Source organism: Filicampus tigris, chromosome 8 (genome assembly GCF_054856515.1).
Source record: "Filicampus tigris isolate MCC_2025a chromosome 8, RoL_Ftig_1.0, whole genome shotgun sequence".
In the NCBI taxonomy this organism is placed as follows: domain Eukaryota; kingdom Metazoa; phylum Chordata; class Actinopteri; order Syngnathiformes; family Syngnathidae; genus Filicampus; species Filicampus tigris.
Window position 1 is genome coordinate 21,301,731 of NC_141224.1, and position 20,131 is coordinate 21,321,861.

A 20,131-nucleotide genomic window follows, 5' to 3' on the forward strand; every position below is an offset into this window, starting at 1 on the left:
GGGGAGTAATACAGTATGTCTCCTTTTTCTCCAGAATATGGTTGAATGAAGGGTTACAAAGAATTTTCAAATAAAAAACCAAAAACACAACTTATTCTGGTATCCAAGGAAGGATTTTCTTCTCCCTGATATGATAAAGCTAAATGTAGCTAAATTTGGTTTCTTTTGTCACAATGGACCATACACAATCACAATCACATAAATACATTATGGGTCTGATTTACGGAAGGTTTACACATGCAAACACAGGTGAAAACTCAATTGCGCAGGCAAACAGATGTGCAATCTGATCTACTATAGGCACAACCAGGACTGCATCTGCCAAACACCGTAAACTACAACGCAGTTCAATTTTGCCCATTGTTGGAGGAGTAAATGGAAATGGATTCATTTAGCACACGCTGTGATTTACCAAACCTGAGATGAATTACACTTGCTGATTTTGCATCTTGAAATAGCCGTCTAAAAGGCAAGTGCAAACCAGCATGCAAAAGAGTGCCAGAATAGTGCCAGTAAAATGAGAGGTGGTGGGAAGACCTTTTCCCCTCATGTAAACATTTTTTAAAATAAAAAAAATTATCGCCTAAAGCACAAAACTGCCACAGAGATCAGTAGTATGTAAATTCCATTATTCAAACTATTTTGCGCTTGCAGTTTTCTCTCAAATATTTCCTGGTAAAATCAACTGAAAGGACGAACATCTCTTTTAAAAAAGTGGAGATGGAGAACCTGTTGCCAACAATGCACACAATCTGTTACAGTGCGTGGGCAAGAAGAAATTAAGCCCTTGCAATTTAGGATTTTACGAAATCAGGCCCTTCATTTCTTTGCCTGCGCAGTGTATGGGTGTATTGTCACCTCGTTGCCGTGCACCATGAGGTGATGCGTCGTAATCAGGGCCTTGAACACCACCACCCAACTGGCATTGCCCGCCCTCTCGATCAGTGTATCGGCCATCTGAGGGACGCTCACGCTGGAGTCCTGTGAGGCCTGGACCAAATCTGCGAATTAGAGAAGAGAGGAGTTTAGATGACGGATAGCGCAGGTGGAAACCTTTTATTCAAATCAGAACAAATGCAGTGATTCTGATGAGGGTGAGATGGACAACGCAGAGACATGACTTATATAGGAAGGTGCCAGATTTAAAGTTAACAGCAGCTTGAATGGGATATAAGATTGGAGTTTGAATCTCTAATGGCACATCTTTGTGTTAAGTTTTCTCTGGGTACTCTGGTTTCCTCCTACATCCGCAAAACCGCCTTCTTAGGTTAAGACTCGAAATCGTCTATTGGTGTGAATGTGAGTGTGATTGATTGTTTATCAATCGATCGAGACTGGCGGCAGTCCAGTGTTTTTGGTATCGACTCCAGTTACTGACATTTCTAATGAGTACAACCAGCATACCGGTAGATTGAATTGATAGGTGGGTGTCATTTTGAATATTTTTGTATTGGTTTTTAAAAATAATTTCAGAATGTGTGCTGTTTTACCTTATATTGCTGTAACACTTGATTTGACGATTTATCAGATCTTTTCTCAACAGCACACAAGGCAGTACTTGTGAGAGAATTCGTTTTTGCCAGTGAAAAGCCGAGTTAATTTGCATGCTTACATTATCACAGAACTTGTCTGACACTATCTATGTTATCAACTCAAGCCGGAGTGCTGCGCTATTTGGATGAGTGCTGCACAACCACTGCCTGATGGGAATGAATCTGGTTAATTCTCTGTTCATTTATGAAACATGTCGTTACCATCCGCAGAGGGACAATGGGAGATCCACTGCAGAAAGCATCGAAATCTGCATTGCCACAGTCTCTATTATTAAACAAAGCATTTTCACTGAATAATCAGGGGAATAGACAAGCAGCACAGTTGCAGCATGAAGCTGCACTAAACTGTAAGTCACTAGTTTATATTTTGTCAAGAAAATCTTCTGATGCACTGTATACAGGAAATCAACCAGTACAATGAGTGCAATGTTTCTTTGACTATTTTTTAAGTGCAGAAGCTCCAAATGAGGGCTAATAATACCGGTACTCTATTTTAGATTTATGATTCTCAAAGTGTGGTATGAGTACCACCGGTGATACACAGGCTTCCTCGAGCGCAGGGGTGTGCAATTCATATTGCAAAACATGAGGAACTGGAACGCTTGCCGATGGCCAAGCCAACATGCAAATCTCAACTTTGTCAAAATTATTTTTTATGTATTTAGAAAAAGCATGTTGCCTTATTTAATACATTGCTGTGTGCAGCCATAGTATGTGTTGTTATAATTAGGAAACATACATGTTACGCACAATTACAAGCAGTTATTACAATTACATCTTCTCACTTGATTTTGTGCACCAACCGCAAACTCATTAGCTCTTCCTAGTCAGTACTCCCAAATACTGTACATAGAAAAGTGGGAAGTATACTATTATTCGCAGTGACGTATAAAGATGGAGTGGTGACCTCTAATACACCCAATACGGACTGTATATGAAACTGTAGCTTTGCATACAATATTATCAGGTCAAATCCGTACCTCTTCTGTACTTTCAAAACCATTGCTTATACTCCCAGGTGTATGAATACAAATTTGTGATTAGTTAACCCATTGATTATCAATGCACAAGTTTATCCAGTCATCCATTTTCTTAAATCATCCTACTCTAGTTCACAGGTAAGCTGACGCAAAACTCATTTCATTGTGGGTGAGAGGCAGGGTAGGCAAACCATGCATTGTGGTTGTTGCAAACAAAATATTTTCAAGGTCACTTTTTAGTCAAGCCTACAAATCGACCATGTCGCTTTCAGCGCGCAGCGATGATTGTTGTACATACCGTCTTCTTAGTGAGCTCGCAAATACACACTCAACTGCACACGGAATAAGCCCGCCAGGCCTGATGAGTCAGCAGCCTGCATCGTTCCACACTTCTCCTGTGTGTGTCTCACTCTTCACTTCCCACTGAGGCTGGCAGACTGTGGCGCTGATTATGCCACCACTACCACCGCATGGCTGCATAAACCTGTACCACACCGTACTGACAAGCATGCAATAGCACACGAAGTGTGGCTCTAACCTGGCATCCTGATTGGTGAGCTAGTTGTAATAGTTTAGACATGATAGTGCCCTTTTAAAGCGGAAGTCAACCCAAACATATTTTTTTTCAAGAATATGTTCTATGCAAGCCCACTAGTTGAAACAAGGCATTCTGATAAATATTGATTCTGTGGAATAGCAGTTAATCCGCCCGTTTTTAGCCATCTCTGTGGGCGGCCATTTTGTCACTTCTGTCGACTGAAAATGACATTGAAGTTGCTCATGGCTCAGGTAACAACCAATCACGGCTGACCTGTTTTATGAAGCTGAGCCGTGATTGGTCGTTACCTGATTTCCTCTTTAGGTTTTCACCAGTCAACATTAAGAACAAACAAAAGCCCCCAACATTCATGTTCAATAGTTTTGTGGGGGGGTTTTGTTTAATTCTTTTTTTTTTTTTAATATTTATTAAATAAAGAAACAAGTCCAGACCAGTCAACCATACACATGAAATTTACATGCTGGAAACATGAACTGTATAGCAGAATACTAGTGTACAACATGGGGGGGCCCTTACACAAGTCGAGCCACGCTGTGACGCATATGCCTCGAACGTAAGCGGTCATGTGTATAAATAGAATACAGGCGCTGAAGCACTATTTTGAAGCAACGTGATTCAAGAAGGTTTGACACCAGCTTGGTTTTTTTTAGTTTATTTGACCCTCTTGTTTTCCAACATTCTCGTTGTAAATGATGATGGTTTGAAGAACTGGGGCGACGCGTCATCAAACTGCAACAACTTTTTTTTGCATGTCATTCCCAGAAAATGTGCGTATGTGCTGTCTACACTGAACTGCAAGGGTTGGCATTTTGAGATCTATCCACTCTGGGGCCCGGTTAAAATAGTGATGGTTTTCAGGCTCCTAAGCGTTGCTTCCGTGTGCACGAAATTCCCAAACGGTAAATACCTTGTGCAGATACACTGAAACGCGTTCTCGTGTGGACGGGGCCGATGACTGCTCGAATGGTAAACAAATCATCCTGGTAATAAGTTTTGTAATTGAGAGTGATAATGCATCTGCTGGGTTGCCTTCTATTTACATCATTTGAATGATATAATTCACATTCTAATGCTTTTTTATTGATTAAAAACTATACACTGTATGACCCTTTAACAATTTTTAGTTGTGAAATTTTAATGAGCTAGGGAGAGAACTGCACTTTTCAGCTGTTTATTTAATGTCGCGAGAAAAGCAAAACACAGTGAGCACACTCACGCAGAAGCTGCTGTCAGCCACAGCTCTCACCCAGACACTCAAACAAAGACTCACTGACGTCCCCGCCTCTTAAAGGCAGATGTAGACAGACACTACAATACATACAGTATTGTTTTTAACACTTAATGCTTGTAATTTATTCCTTGGGGTCAATTAAATGTGCAGACTGTGTGTGTGTGTGTGCGTGTGTGTGTGTTGATTCAATTTAAATTCACACAAATTTCACCTATTGCGACTTGTCTGGAACATATCCTGCTGTGATAAATAAGGATTCTCATGTACCTCAGCAGAAATGTGTGACTCCCTTTTCTCTTCTTAATTATTCATGTGTGTGTGTGGGTGTGTGTGCGTGGGTGTGGGGGTGTGCTTGTGTGTATGTGTGTGTGGGAGGGGGGGGGCGTCTAAGGCAGACAGTGAGAGACAATAACCAAACCAATGCATGTCAAGATGATTGATTGGCCCTAAACAGAAGACTTAAAGAAAATAAAAAAGGGACACAATCACAACAATATCAAACTTAAGAAAATGTGAGCAACTTCCGTCTGTATTATTAATGGCAGGGGTTTTGTTTGCGATCGAAAGACAGCATCAGATGTCTTGACGATCCTGAGCCAAATGTACATCATTCGTGGTGTCTTATGACCAAATTAAGAATACGAGACAAAAAGGCAAAGAAACATGAATGACCGAGACATTGAGATAGACAATGAACCACATCGACAGGCCATTTTATCTTAAGTTAACCTACACTTTAAACACAGTTGAGTAAAAAAAAAAAAAAAAAAAAAAAAAAAAGAACATTTTGGATCAAAAAGTCGCCTTCCAACTTCCCAATTTTTGGGGTATTTATATACACACCAGCCCAGAAAGTTGGGTCAAATTGAACCAAGTAGTGTATTGGTCCCTTTTTGACCCAAATTGAGTTATTTTTGACCCAACTGTTTTTAGAGTGTCTAAAACAGTATTTCATTGTATTTCACATGATCAGAATTTACAGAAGTGTTTCTTCAATTAGCAAAAAATTAAACACCTGGCAATAATTGGTGAGATATCTGTGAAATTGCTCAAACATACTTTTTTCCCTTTACACTCTAAAAACAGTTGGGTTATTTCATTAACCCAATTTTTGGATTGTTTGTGTTGTGTCAAAATACTGGGTTATTTCTTATAAATTGACCCAATTCTTGGTTCAAATTAACTATATATTGGGTTATATGCCAGTAATGTTTTATGTTGGGTCAAAAATCAACCTTACAGGCCCATACACAGGTGCCAGATGTACACTTGAATTAATGACTGAATTAATGTCACTTGACTGCCTATAGGTTCTGTTGCCTGCAAATGGAAATATATTTGTTGTATGAACTTGTATTGTCTTTAAAATAAAACTAAACATTATTTGAAAATAATGCATGACCACAGAACACACTACTCAATGAGTAGCTGGTCTACATCAGTTATCAGAACACATGTCCGGGCCTTTCTAGGTTGCATCCAAACCCACAGGGATCAAGGCAAATCATAATTGTAATAATAATATCAATAATAATATCTAAGCCTTTAACTTCTTTATTTATTGTATTTTATTCTCATGTTGATAGATTGGTTCTGTTATCTTACTATTGGTTAAAAGATAAAATACATAAATCAAATTAAATGTTCAGTTTTTTCAAGGTAAAACCTATACCCAAGGGGTCTGAGCATACAGGACCATAAAAATACGTCCACATTTTATCTGTCCCTTTTGCGAGCCACTATGATATTTTTCCTCATTGGCATGCATATATTGCATGACGAGTGTCCTGACAAACTGTCCTGGCGGGACTTTCTTTTTGCAGCATATTTCAGAAGAAAAAAGCTGCTAGTCAATCACACAGTCAGTCAATTGGTACCACCTGTGGTCCGTGATTGCGCGCGGTGCAATATCAACCTTGGTGCACATAAATTACAACAAATAAACAAATGACAAATTAAAAAAAAAATGGCTGGACTAAGCATGGCCGGAAGTGGATTGTAGTTTGGCCCACTAATCGGCCCTCATGCGTGTGACGTGCTCGTGAGGTGGCCAAATTTCATCTCAGCCTACTCGGCGAAAGGCTTCTTTTTAGGCTCTCTTCAAAACAACTTGTGTCCGGGAGTATATTCAAGCTCAGCGCAGCACTGAAGTATGGCACATCATGCACTTCCATACATTAATGCCAATGTAATAGCCTTAGTGAACTTTTACTTTGAAATTGGCCCGCGTGGTGGCGTAACGGCTATCTTGACAACAAGTCTCCGGTGTTAGTGGCTAGCAGCTGTTATCATTAGCTGGTAGTTCAACAGCTGCTGCTTTTTGTTTTTAAATGTCTTTTTCTATATTGTGGACCTAGATTACTTTGTATTGTGCTGTCCATGTTTTAAGAAAGGTGCCTTAAATTGCACTTCAAGTCTTATTCATTTTGAAAAAAATAAAAATAAAAATAAAACTTCATTTAATTTATAACAACACTTTTGCCTAATAATTGTTAAAATATTCAGCTCAAAATGTCTGGCAGGATACCTTGAAATGTATACACTGTACCACTTACAAAATTGCATTAAATCGTGTTCTTAAATCCAAAATGGCCATATTAGGAGTTGATTTTTATTTTTTCATGGGCAAAAGCTTTTTATTAAATAAATGAAGATTTAGATTTATTTATTTATCTATTTTTTTGCTCATACAAAAAAACGATACGATACGCACCTCAAAATCCGTGACCGATCCGAACCGTGACTTATGTGATCCGTTGGACCACTAGTGAGTACCAAAGACATGAAAAAAATTATGTGCGCCCCTGAGTATAGGTGTATATTCCTTTCCAGATGTGATGCAAGATCTTGGAGCTACTTGCGCTGACACTGGCCAGAGCAAAGACACACTGGGAAGTGCACCACAAATGAATGACCAGTGCCCACATGACCATGTATAGTATAATGTAATGTATATCATTTTAGAATAACAGTTAATCACTATTATAACAAGTGCAAAACATACACTTGCAAACTTAAGCAATGTTTTTCTCGTATTTTGACATTGATTTACATATGGCACCAGTATTTGCAGCGCCGACAAATACTGTATGCGGTACAGTTCATCACAGGTGCAAACTCCCAGCACAACAAACTGATGTGTGATGGACAAAGCAGCTATGAGTCATACAAACACATACAGGCCCCAAAACAGAGAAAAATACATGACAATTAACAGTGCATATTGGAGTACTGTACAATGTTTTAGGTGAAAACAGATTAGAACACAACATTTAAAGATGTGGGGAGGGTTCTGGATATGTGAGAGCATGGAGGCTGATACAAGTCATGCTGCATGAGTGATGCTCTGGTGAGTTACAAATGAATGGACCATGAAAGCACACTGTTTATATATAGCTCCTCTCACCCCCAAGCAACATACAGGGAGAAAAAAAAAACACCCAGAATGCACTGTGCCCCACTGCCAATGTGGTGTGCCAGCAAAACAACAGTGGAGGTTGGAAATGACATCTTAGGAAAAAGCTCAATTCTACAGGAGGTGGATGCAGATCACTACAGTCTTAAAAAAGAAAAAATAATAAAGAAATCCTGAGATCATAGAATATGGATGCTCAGGATCACATCACAACCAAGCTTGACTCTACCTAGCAGAAAAAAATGAGTGAATGAATCCGAACCAACACTGTGGTGTTTGTTGAGTAGTTGGAAAGGAGGAAAGGTCAAGATCTACCATATGTCTACTCTAGACTAATAAACAATTACTCGAATGAGTGCTAAGAATTCTGTCAATTGTGCGGAACTGACTCTTAAATCACATCATGTAGCAAATGAGACAAAATGGAGTGTACTACTTAGTTGCAACTACCTGATGCACTGCTGATTCAGCCTGAACAAGTAATTTATAGTTGCATAGCATTTCACGGTTAGATGTTAAAGCCAAACATTTTCTAGTCAGGGTCGTACGGAGTTGAAGCCTGTTCCAGGTGACATTGAGCGAAAGGTTGCACCCTGTTTGTTGAATAGATGGAAAGTCAACATCTACTGTATGTCTATGGAACAGATGCCAGCTCAAGCTGCGGGGCTGTATGTTGGTAAAACCTCACATTCCATGCCTTCGAATCGAGTTTTGGCTGCTGAAACAAGCCGGAAACATGGTGGCGGCGCGGGTTCAATCCCTAAGTGGGTGGATGCCAAAAGAGTAAAACCACCACCGGTTACATCTAGACAAGTGATGGGTACAGTAAACAAATAGTCAATTGTGTGTTAAGAAGTCAATTATGTGGTGTCTTGTTCTATGTGTTACTGTTTTGTCCTTGTTGGTTCATTGTGTTTGTTGCTTCTGTATTTTTTATTCCACATGCATTGTTTGCTCTTTTGTTTTATTTTGGGAAAATAAATACATTTCGTTTGAGTGCATACAGCACTCTTGCTTTACCTCACTGCTTCTCTGCACTTGGGTCCACCTTTCCACTGCCACAACAACAACCTGCAACCCATAACAGTCTCAACCAACAAGGACTCATTTGAAGAAACCTCATTGGGCCTCATTTGTCAAAGAGTGCGTAGAACAGGTTCTAAATTTGCTCATATCACTCAAATTTAGAGTGTGCGAAAGTACAAAAAAAAAAAATCTGTATTTATCATGCAGACACCAGTAGCATGCACACCGGAAGTAAGTGTTGATATATCCACCTGTTTTACGTCTAGCCTCATTTGCATTGAGAAATGCCTCCAATTGACCATCAATTGTATCAGCAATCCCTTTATGAAATCCGAAATCATGGAAAGGAGGGCGGAGAGAATCTCCGGGACCAACAGTAAGGTACTCGTCCGAGAAGTGGAAACAAACAAATAGTACTCTTTGGAACAATAATTGCAGGTGTTACTAATAATTTCAAAAAAATTATGTGGCACCTAAAAAAAAAAAATGGTGTGACATCTAACTCAATGGCAAAAAAGAATATATATACAGTATATAAAGGCCCACAGTCGAGAATTATCTTTGATTAGCAGGAGGAGGACAGTCAAATTATTTGGATACACGTATTACAATTTGGGGACATGTGATGAGACAACTTTATACACACAGGCAGTGCTGCAGCCTCTCATTGGAGGCGCATACCCACAGAGCTATTCGGTAGAATGAATGAAACGTGTGTGAACTAATTCTTCCAGCTCACTTAGACTGTAGATTATTTGTGCATTGATTGAATGAAATCATTTCACGTACCTGAATTCGATGTGTGATGGTGTTTTCATTGAAATGTGGGTGCAAATAATCTGTGGCTCAAACTACGCTTGGGAACCCCTTGTATCATTTCGCCTTGTTGGTGATGTCTGTCTACAGCAGGTATGTCTGTCAAATACAGGTACTCCACTTCTTACGAATATAATGGCTTCCAAGAGGCTGTATGTAAGTCGAATTATTTGTAAGTCGTTACACATTAAAGTCTGTCTTGTATGTTTTTTTTAAAGCCAATTTTATTAAGTTAATAAAATAAAATTTGAAAAATGAATGTATATAGTGTTTACACTATATAATGAATGCACATACTGTCTATACATAAATTACTGACATTTTTTATCCGGTAATATATACTCTAATAAAAAGAAATAAATGTATGTAGATGGGGGAAGAGGAAGAAGAGGTGGATGGCTGCAGGGGAAGCTGCTGAGGTGGAAGGCACTGACTTTTGCCCGATTCATAACCATAGGCATGTGCGACATGAATCATCTCACCACTGTCGTACTTTTTGACAATGGCAACCTTTGTTTCCATGGAGGTTGCCTCGCGTTTCTTATCACGACCACTATCATCGCTTGCCTTGTGCTCCTTCGCCACTACCACCACTAGCATTAGCATTTGTTTGATCAGCCATGCTAAATTAAGTTTACTTGAACTTGTCAATCATCCAAGGACCTGTACGGGCTGATATGCTCACCGAGACAACAAGTGCCAGAACACACCTGGCGTGCGAGCGAGCGGGGGAGAGACACAAAAGTGAATCAGAGAGAGAGAGAGAGACAGAGTCCAAATTCACAGGCTGGGTACTCCAAAGGCGGCATTTTCAGCCGCATGACGTCACTTAAAGAGCACTTGACCGCATGTGGTGTCCAAATTCACATTAAGCATATCCAAATTTGCGATATTTTATGTGGTCCACGGAGGCTATATGAGGAGGAGCCTTTGAAGGCGTCGCATCCTACAAATTGTTTTTCTAGAATTTGCCAGAAGTGACGTCATGCTGGCGGCACGGTGGTCGACTGGTTAGCACGTCCGCCTCACAGTTCAGAGGTCGTGGGTTCGATCCCGGCTCCGGCCTCCCTGTGTGGAGTTTGCATGTTCTCCCCGTGCTTGCGTGGGTTTTCTCCGGGTACTCCGGTTTCCTCCCACATTCCAAAAACATGCGTGGTAAGTTGATTGGACTCTCTAAATTGCCCCTAGGTGTGATTGTGAGATGCGGATGTTTGTTTGTCTATGTGTTCCCTGCGATTGGCTGGCAACCAATTCGGGGTGTCCCCCGCCCACTGCCCGAAGACTGCTGGGATAGGCTCCGGCACGCCTGCGACCCTTGTGAGGAGAAGCGGTATGGATAATGGATGGATGGAAGATGCGCTGACATCATGAGACTCCTGTTGTAAATCTTTGTTTTCATCTCTGCCATTAATGCGGGAAGGCTGTTGGCGCAGTCCTCACTGGATTCAGACGTACACCACTTACTGTATAAGATCAATAAGAGTTTTCATGGTATCAGCAGCTGTATGGTTTGCCTCAACGTCAACAGGAAAACTGACACAAATCAACTTTTTTAGGCCTTGCTTACAAAGCCGTCAGTTTGAATCCTGTCATTTTGTTAAAAATGCTGGTTAGTGTTAAAGTCCAGACTGAGATGTGGTTGAACTGAGTCTTAGGGCTGTATTTTCGTGCTCATTGCAAGTCTGTCATAAGGCGCTGTATAACCCTGCGCAGGTTTAGGCCAAACCTAGTTTTGGTTTTTCAGACCTGTGCAAGTAGATGCTGTGTGTTGCAAATAAAAAAGGGTGTTTTGCGCTGTTGTGGGTGTGAACACAAACGACTTGATTCACTGCAAACCAAAGTGGCTTCCCTCATTCCCCCTAAATGTTACAATTACATTATTGCACAATAAATGAGAGTTGTGCTTAATGTAAAAAAACAAAGAATACAGTAAAGAATAAAAATGATGGTCGTTTACCTTTTAATTGCTGTCCTCATCGCTTTTTGCCCTCTTTGGTTCATGTTCTCGCTCAGAAGTGTTTTATGCCTGGCGTTTTGTAAAGAACTGATTTAATAACGTGGCAACTGTCGATACATTACGGTCATATTATTTGGCGAGATCAACCAAACGCTTCACCTTTTCATACTTTTCTATTATCTCTTGCTTTGTTTGTATGGACAAAAAAACGATTTTCTCCTTTTCCTCGTTTCTAATTCCCGTAAAACTATCAGAACACCTCATGGCCCGATGGGCGAATGACGAGGACGCTGCATAGACATATCTGTCACATTTTTATCTATCTACCTGTCTACCTACACACTTAGACACATACGGTAGAGGTCCCTCTTAGCCAATGGTATGCCAGTAAGATGCTAGGTAATAGTCAAAGGCAGAGTAGTTATGAGTATGTTGCGTTCAGGAAACTCTCGAGCTGCGAGTAGCAGCCCATACTTTTACCATTCGCATCCTGAAATTTCTTTCGTAACAAGAGGCAATATTTTCCTGTTGAGGCATTTCATAACTTGAAAATTTCGTATGAAGAGACGTTCGTAAGTAGAGGCACTACTGTATAGAAATGAACAAAGTTGAAAAACATTTGCAAACAAATGCTTCGAGGCATGCGTCAGCACAAAAGTCAGGATATGGCAGTTTTTACGCTGTACAAATGTAGAGCCCATAGTCTTTCGTTCATGTTTTGTTGCGTTTCTTCTTCTAATCGTACATAGTACACATACAATGAAATAAAACATGTATTTCAATGCTGAAACGTGGATGAGCATCTCTCCTTTTTACCTACCATAATGATTAGACATTTTGTGTCTTTTTTATGGCTCAATTCTTGTGACATCACACTTATTCACCGTTTTCTCGCCATATTTTTTAGCTGTTTTTATTTTGTTTTGCATCTCCTCTCTTGCACTCCTTCATCATTACAGTGACCAAAGGAATGTAAGGAGAGGTTGGTCGGCGTGTGCTCCAGCGCGCATCCAACTGTCTCTCTGTACTGTCGAATACTGTGTGGGTGTTCACTATCCACCCAGCAGTGTGTCTCCAGATTAATGAGCTGAGAGCAGCGTCTCGCTGATATACAGTACAACCATTATCTCCTCTTGTTACTCCTTCCTCCTTTCCTTTGCTGTGTCTTCTTCAGCCCATTTCACAATATAGCCTGAAACCTACTTGTCTAATTGAAAAGGTATTCACACTACATTATTGATGTGGCTTTGCCCTTAATGTGATACAGGTGAGCAATATTGAATGGTCATACACTAGTTCAGTGACTATATTTCTTTGATCAACTATGAGGAAGTTTTACTTTTCAATCAATTAATTGTATTTATTTTATATAAAAAAAAAGTGTGTTTATTTCATTAATAATCATATGTGCCCTGTCATGAACATGCGACCAGTCCAGGATGGACCTTTCACCCAATGTCGCCTGTGATAGGCTCCGCATCCCTACAAGCCTGAATAGGGTAAGCGGTGTACAAAATGCTTGGTTTCACCTACACATTTTGTAGTCGGAATCGCTGACGGTACTATTACCAACCCCACCTCCCCCCGCCCGCCCGACCCAAAAAAAGCGAATGACGGATGACGGAAGGGTACCCACGCTGGCGGATGACGAATAACAGACTCTAAATTTTTTGTAAAATGCCCAGCTCTGGCTGCGTCCTCTGAAGGCTGCATTTCCGGTCGGATTTTTTGGCAGCATGACGTCATCCATCCATCCATTATCTGTACCGCTTCTCCTCACAAGGGTCGCGGGGCGTGCTGGAGCCTATCCCAGCTGTCTTTGGGCAGTAGGCGGGGGACACCCTGAACTGGTTGCCAGCCAATCGCAGGGCACACAGAGACAAACATCCGCACTCACAATCACACCTAGGGGCAATTTAGAGTATCCAATCAACTTACCGTGCATGTTTTTGGAATGTGGGAGGAAACCGGAGTGCCCGGAGAAAACCCACGCAGGCACGGGGAGAACATGCAAACTCCACACAGGGAGGCCGGAGCCGGGATCGAACCCACGACCTCTGAACTGTGAGGCGGACGTGCTAACCAGTCGACCACCGTGCCGCCAGCATGACGTCACTTCTGGCAAATTCTAGAAAAACAATTTGTAGGATGCGACGCCATTCATACAACAGAAAACGTTGCGGCTTCTTGCAAGTACATCAGCTTTGTGTTCAATCAAACAGGCCCAGATTTCACATAAACAGCACATTTGTTACTACATTGAGACGACGTCATTGTTATTTCAGCATTCATATTTTTTGTAACATTTTAGTTTGGTGGTCTGATGTGAGATTTTTCTAAAATGGGTGCCATGGCTTTAGAAAAGTTGGGAAACACGGATGCACTGTACATAATCTGTATTCTCTTCAGCAATAACTGGTATTTTAGTATAAATATAAGAAATATTCTGGTATTAGTGCTCACTGCATCAAAAACGTGATGTACCGCAACAGATGTCTCTTTGTGGAATCTACTACCGGTACTTTGTACAAAAGAACGGCCATACGATATGAAAAGACCCACCCAACCAAGCTAATTTGCTATTCTCGTTTAAGGTTACATAAATGTATCAGGAACACTGAGATACATAACAGTCCCTCCAAATCCTCCACCTAATTAAAACTACTTATGAGTGAAAGCCAGATACATTTACAAGAGCATCACTGACATGTACTAAAGCGGCTATTAAAAGTAAGTAAGTTCTGTACAATATCATTCATCCATCCATTTTCTATATCGCTTGTCCTGTTCAAGGTCACGGGAGGTGCTGGAGCCCATCTCAGCTGCCTGACTGCAAAAGGCAGACCGCAGCCTGGACAGGTTGCCAGTCAGTCAGTGAAAAAAGTGAAAAAGATTGCGGAGTGCCGCATTTATTCATTCTAAGCAGACATGTCCACCACTACTGTACACTGCCAGTGGAAATGTAATTTCACCAACTGTTGTATGGATTTGAGATGAGTGTATTTGTTAGAGCATTCAAAGGTGGACCGCAGACTGCTCCCAAGTTGACTGGGAGGATTGTGGCGGAGTTTGTGGTGTGTGTCTGCGTGTGTGTGTCGTTTAATATTATTATATATTTTGTGTTAGTGTACGCTACAGCTTGCTATAGGTACGCTATTAGTCTCTCGTCCACAAAAAAGCATTTAAAAAAAAAGAGAAGGGAAAATTAGGTCACCTTTAACTTTTATGGCGGTGGCCTGCATGACAGGAAGTTGATCACATCCAGCGTCATTAGGATATATATTTTTTCTTATTGGTTATTCTTATTCAAAGCTTGTTTGTTGGAGTGCAATGCAATGGCATTGTGAGCAACAATAGGGATGTTCCTGCAAAAATAGCTTTACACGGTGCAGAAGTGCACCCCTGCATCTGCATTCCAGTGACAGGTCTCCCACTGAGGTAGCTAGAGATTTCCTCTTTTTAACTCAGGGATCTACCCCTTTTGTATATGGTTTCTTTTTTCAGTTTTATTCATGTTAGGGTCAGTCATGGATATTGCTCATATGCGTGTGCGTACTTGTGTGTATGCGTGCGCACACCTACACGTGCGTGTGTGAGAGAGGAGCTGTTTAGTGGTTGTACGGCAACAAGAAAAGTGTTGTGAGGTTAATGAATTCTAGCTAGAAAAGGTGTGGGGGTTTGTAATGTTGACATTAAACTGTTCCATTTCGGGAGTTTGGCTGCTTGAAATGTAGTTCTTTGGTCAAAAAAGCTTAGGTACCCCCATGTTTGTAGTATCCTGAGAGAGGCACTACTCACATTGTCCATTGTCAGAGTCAAATTTCCTATTATTGGCCCCAAACCACAAAGCACATCATGGATTTAAGTAGCAGACTGTTGCAAGGGTGTTCCTGAACTAACAAAAAACATTCTACTGATATTACACTTACTTGAACGTTCACTTGGTTATTACTTGAGCAGCCAAGTTGGTGTTTGGTTACAACCCACTTTCACACATGCAAAAGTCCCCACAGGCACTGCCTTCCACACGCAATCTATTTTCGAATGTAACATTTCATCTGCACACTTTCATGCATAATGTATGCAAAATAACAAAAGATTATTGCTATGGAGTAACAACCTCTAATGAAAAAGAAGAATATTGCCTGCACGTCTCACATTCTATTATCTATTCATACACTCCCCAAAAAAAAAATGATACGCCGGCACAACTTAAAAAAGCAAGGTAACAATTTGCGTAGAACAAGTTCTTTCAAGTTAGACATTATTGAGTAAACGCCACAATAATTATCTGGATGGACAACACAATTCCGTTAGTATAATCAACATGATTGTCTTAACTTGGCCATTATTAAGCAAATACCTCAACAATTACCTAGATGGATAACACAATTGCTATCGTATAATCGACATAATATAGACAGACCTTGGCCATTAATAAGTAAATGCCACAAAAATGATCTCAATAAATCAGTTATTCAAGCGTATTTATTGTCCATCCGTCCATTTTCTATATGGCTTATGCTGAGTAGGGTTGACATTGAGCAGAATCCTACCCTAGCTGACGTTTGGAAAAAAGCAGGTGCACACTGAACTGGTTATGTTTTTATTACAATGAGACACGTCATTAGATTGAAAAGTCACATGACCTTGAATGCACAGTTAGAAGCATTGCTTTGTACTCCCTGGACTTGTGGTCAGTCAATCATAGGGCATACATCAACAACAACAACAACAACAACAACAACAAAACATTCACACTCACATTCATGAAGCCTAAACCTAAAACATGTTTTGGGAATGTGAGAGGAAGCCAGCATACCCAGAGAAAACCCACCTAAGCACGTGAAGTACACCACTACCCAATCATGCTGTGTCGCAACACACTAGGACTGGGAAAAAAAATCGTCTGACTCGACCACAAAAATTGGTCGACAAAAAATTCTGTCTCAAAGCTATAATTATTCATTTTAAAACCGCATGGACATTTGTTGCAGTTGACATACTCAGTCCACAGACTACAAACTTCCAAGGAGGGATACACTTGAATTAAAAATATGACCATGGTTTGGGGTCGCATCAAACAAACAAAAGAAGGTCAAAAATAAAGTTTTCTGTAATTACTGCAAAGCGGAGCTGCCTAAGCATGTTAGACGGGAACACAAAAACGTGTGTGCGTGACTATAATCCAGGCCGGCCGGTTTATGCATGGTATAGAGGTAACGTTAATTTGTATTCATTAGCCAATATAGGTAATATAGTCTACCATTGCCAGTTAGAATGCAATCTATGGTGTTTCGATACTATACACTGTAGTGTATGCATTTTGCAAATGATGCTTGAGTGAGTGTCCTATTCATTTCACAAAGAGCAACTTAGGTTTGGTGCTTGTTAAAGTGGAAGTCAACCCCCAAATTTTCCTTACAAGAATATGTTCTCTGCAGGCCCACTAGTCAATACTACTCCAAACTATTCAATAGCAACTGCTGGGTGCAAGGGAAGGCCCAGTCAATGACCTGACATCACATCTGTTTCTAACTTGCATTAAAATTAACCAGGAGCATTGGGGGTGCGCTGTATCAGTGAATACAAGACCGGACACAAAGATGGGAACACCAGATATGTATCAAACTTTACAATATATGCGTAAAAGCGTGTTTATCACTGTCAGACATATTCTTTAAAATAAATAAATTGTGAACTTGGGGGTTGAGCCATGAGTAATCGATGGAATAATCGATCCTAAAAAAGATTCATTAGTGACAGCCCTACAACACGCCAGTGAATAATAAATGATATAAATGAATCGAATTTGTCTGCCATATATTATGAATAATTATCATCTTCTGCACCCGCTCTCTCACACCATACTGTTTCTGTTGGTGCGTCACCTGACAGTAAAGCTCACAGTCAGCAGAGAAGGTTGGAACAGAATGGCTGTGGGCCTACCCCTCAGCATGCTCCAGTATAAGCAGGTGTCAAATTGCTCTGCTTTTCAAGCAGTTTGTACGCCTGCATCAAATTGTGCATTCAAGGCACCTTGACTTCTGCGTCTGCTACTGATGAAGTATCTCATCACAGCAAAAACGTACTTACAATCATAATGAACTTTATGGGGAAGCAGAGAGCGATTAACAATAACAGTGTATTGAACTGAAAACCAGTACGGTTTAGTTTCCCGTACAAAGCTGAAATAAAACCAGAAAACCTGGTTGACCATAATGCACACTAATCAAATTGCTTTCTGAGATATTATTTAACTTGTGCTTTACTAGTTCCAGACTAGTCTCAGACTCAGGTAATCTAGTGGTACAAATATGAGGGTGGTCTGAAAATGTGGGGTGAAATATTTCTAAATGTTAGCTATGTGTGTGTGCGGAACAAGAGTTTGACCAACGATCAAGCATGGAGAAAAGGAAAAGAAAGAATTCCAAAAACTTGAGTGAAAGTGAGAAGGAAATAATTTCAAAGTACCTTGAAATTGAAGATACAAATGAAAAAACAAAACGCATCTCCCGCGGACCCTCAGACATCTTCAGGTAAGATTTAATTTATGTCGTCTTGATTTTGCTTATCATTCACTATAAAATGCACGCTTTTTCAAATGAGGTTACACACAGACACACATTCAAAATAATAGGACACACTGAAAGAAACCCTAACCCTGTACAGCAACTGCCCGAAAGGAGTGCTTCAAGATGGGCGAGGGACTCAAAGGTAGACCACATAACAGATGACCTGGGCGACTTGTTGACGGGAATAATTGAAAGCCAACAACCCTTGGAAGGGATACCTTCCACCTGGATAGTTCAGCATCTTGTGTTGAAGGACACTTAATGGGAGCATGACATCTATCAATACAGCCAATTACTCCAGGGAAATTCCCACTTGCATAGAACTGTATTTTGTCGGTAGTCTGATCAACAGTATCTGGGAACTTGATGTAATATTTTCTTAGTTCACATATTACTTTGCAGACTTTCTGCACTATTTTGCAGACGGTTGATTTACCCACCCCACACTACACAAAACTGCTGTTTCATGGTGGAAGGTTCCACAGGCCAAAAAGATGAGAAATACTTGTAAGGGAGGAGGGCAAAGGAGTTTCCCTCACCAGGCCACATGAAAGCTTTGTCTGAACCAAACAAATCATTTCAGATGCATTGTATTTGTTCATACGAAAACAGTCATGGAAATCTGTATCATCAAATTTATTAAGGGCGTTACTTCTGTCTCTGAGAAATCTTCTTTCTGGTCTTGGTGGTGGTCTTTCAGCATCATTGATGCATTCAAGGTAATCTATTTTCACCATGCAGTGAATCATCTATAGGCTTTACACTGAAGTTAAACCTTAATTTAAATCTTAATTTACACCTGGATTAGCTCTAATTTTTCTTCAAAACAGGAGATGATTTAACTCAAGACTAGGACTACTCTGAGACTATTTTAATCCATATCTAAGAAAGCTACTACAACAAATCCTAGATTAAAATGTAAATTAATCTAGAAATAGGCATACTCCCTGTATGGGAAACTGGGCTATGTGTTTTGTTGAGGTAGGACCTAAATTAGAGAGGAGAGTGGCGTTAAATGCATTGATGTTCTGTAGTAGCAGATTACACTGATTTTAAATAAAAGTTTCAGAATTCCAAACTGCACACTGGATAAACGTCAAGATGGATAACATTTAATAGGAATCAGTGACATCACAATGGCAGCTGGCCAAAACAAAGCCAATGCATCTTTAATCCTGTCTTTGACTCACTCACAAGTTAAATGCATTCAAAAAAAAAAAAAAAGTTAAAACAATTGATGAATCCATCCATCCATTATCATCATCATTTTTTTTTTTTACACGGGTGAGCTGGAGCCTATCCCAGATGTCTTTGGGCCAGAAGTAGACTGGTCACAAGCCAATCACAGGACACATATCATCAAACCACTATTCATGCTCACATTCACACATAATGGCAATTTTGAGTCTTAATTGAACCTAACATGCATGTTTTTGGAATGTGGGAGGAAACCGGCGTATCCAAGAAAATGCACACAGTCACGGAGAGAACATGCAAACACCATACTGGAAGGCCAGAGCTTAGATATGAACCCATAACCTCAGAATTTTGAGACGGATGTAATAACCCCCACACCACCAATCCTTGAATCCAGGATACATATACAGTCTCGTGAAAAACTATTTTCCCTCTTCCTGGTTTCCTTTTTTGCATATTCATCACACTGAAATGTTAAACCTATCTGGCCCTACGTGAAAATGTAATTGCCCCCTTTGTTAAATCAGGAGTTGGCAATGCTTAACCTCAGTTCATGGACAACTGAGTTCAGTTTAACAGGCCACACCCAGGCCTGGTTACCGCCAGATTAATCAAGAAATCACTTAAATAGCAAAGTGAAGGTGGCAAAAAAAAAAAGAAACATCATTCCCATCCAAAGAAATTCAAGAACAAATTAGAGGCAAAGAATATCAAAAGTATATCAGTCTGGAAAAGGTTATAAAGCCATTTCCAAGGCTTGGGGACTCCAGCAATTCGCTGCCAGTGCTTAGTCCACAAATGGAGAAAACTGGAAACAGCGGT

At 40.3% G+C, this 20,131-nt stretch overlaps 1 protein-coding gene across 10 annotated transcripts in view; it reads right to left on the reverse strand.

Moving 5' to 3' along the window:
- The window catches only part of snap91a (synaptosome associated protein 91a), a 51,847-nt gene that overhangs the window by 26,555 nt on the left and 5,161 nt on the right, over positions 1-20,131 (reverse strand). For all 10 annotated transcript variants that reach the window (XM_086037353.1, XM_086037354.1, XM_086037352.1 and 7 more), the window contains one exon: positions 859-1,001. In XM_086037353.1, the coding sequence (XP_085893479.1) occupies positions 859-1,001 (143 nt within the window). The remainder of the gene's footprint in view (positions 1-858; positions 1,002-20,131) is intronic.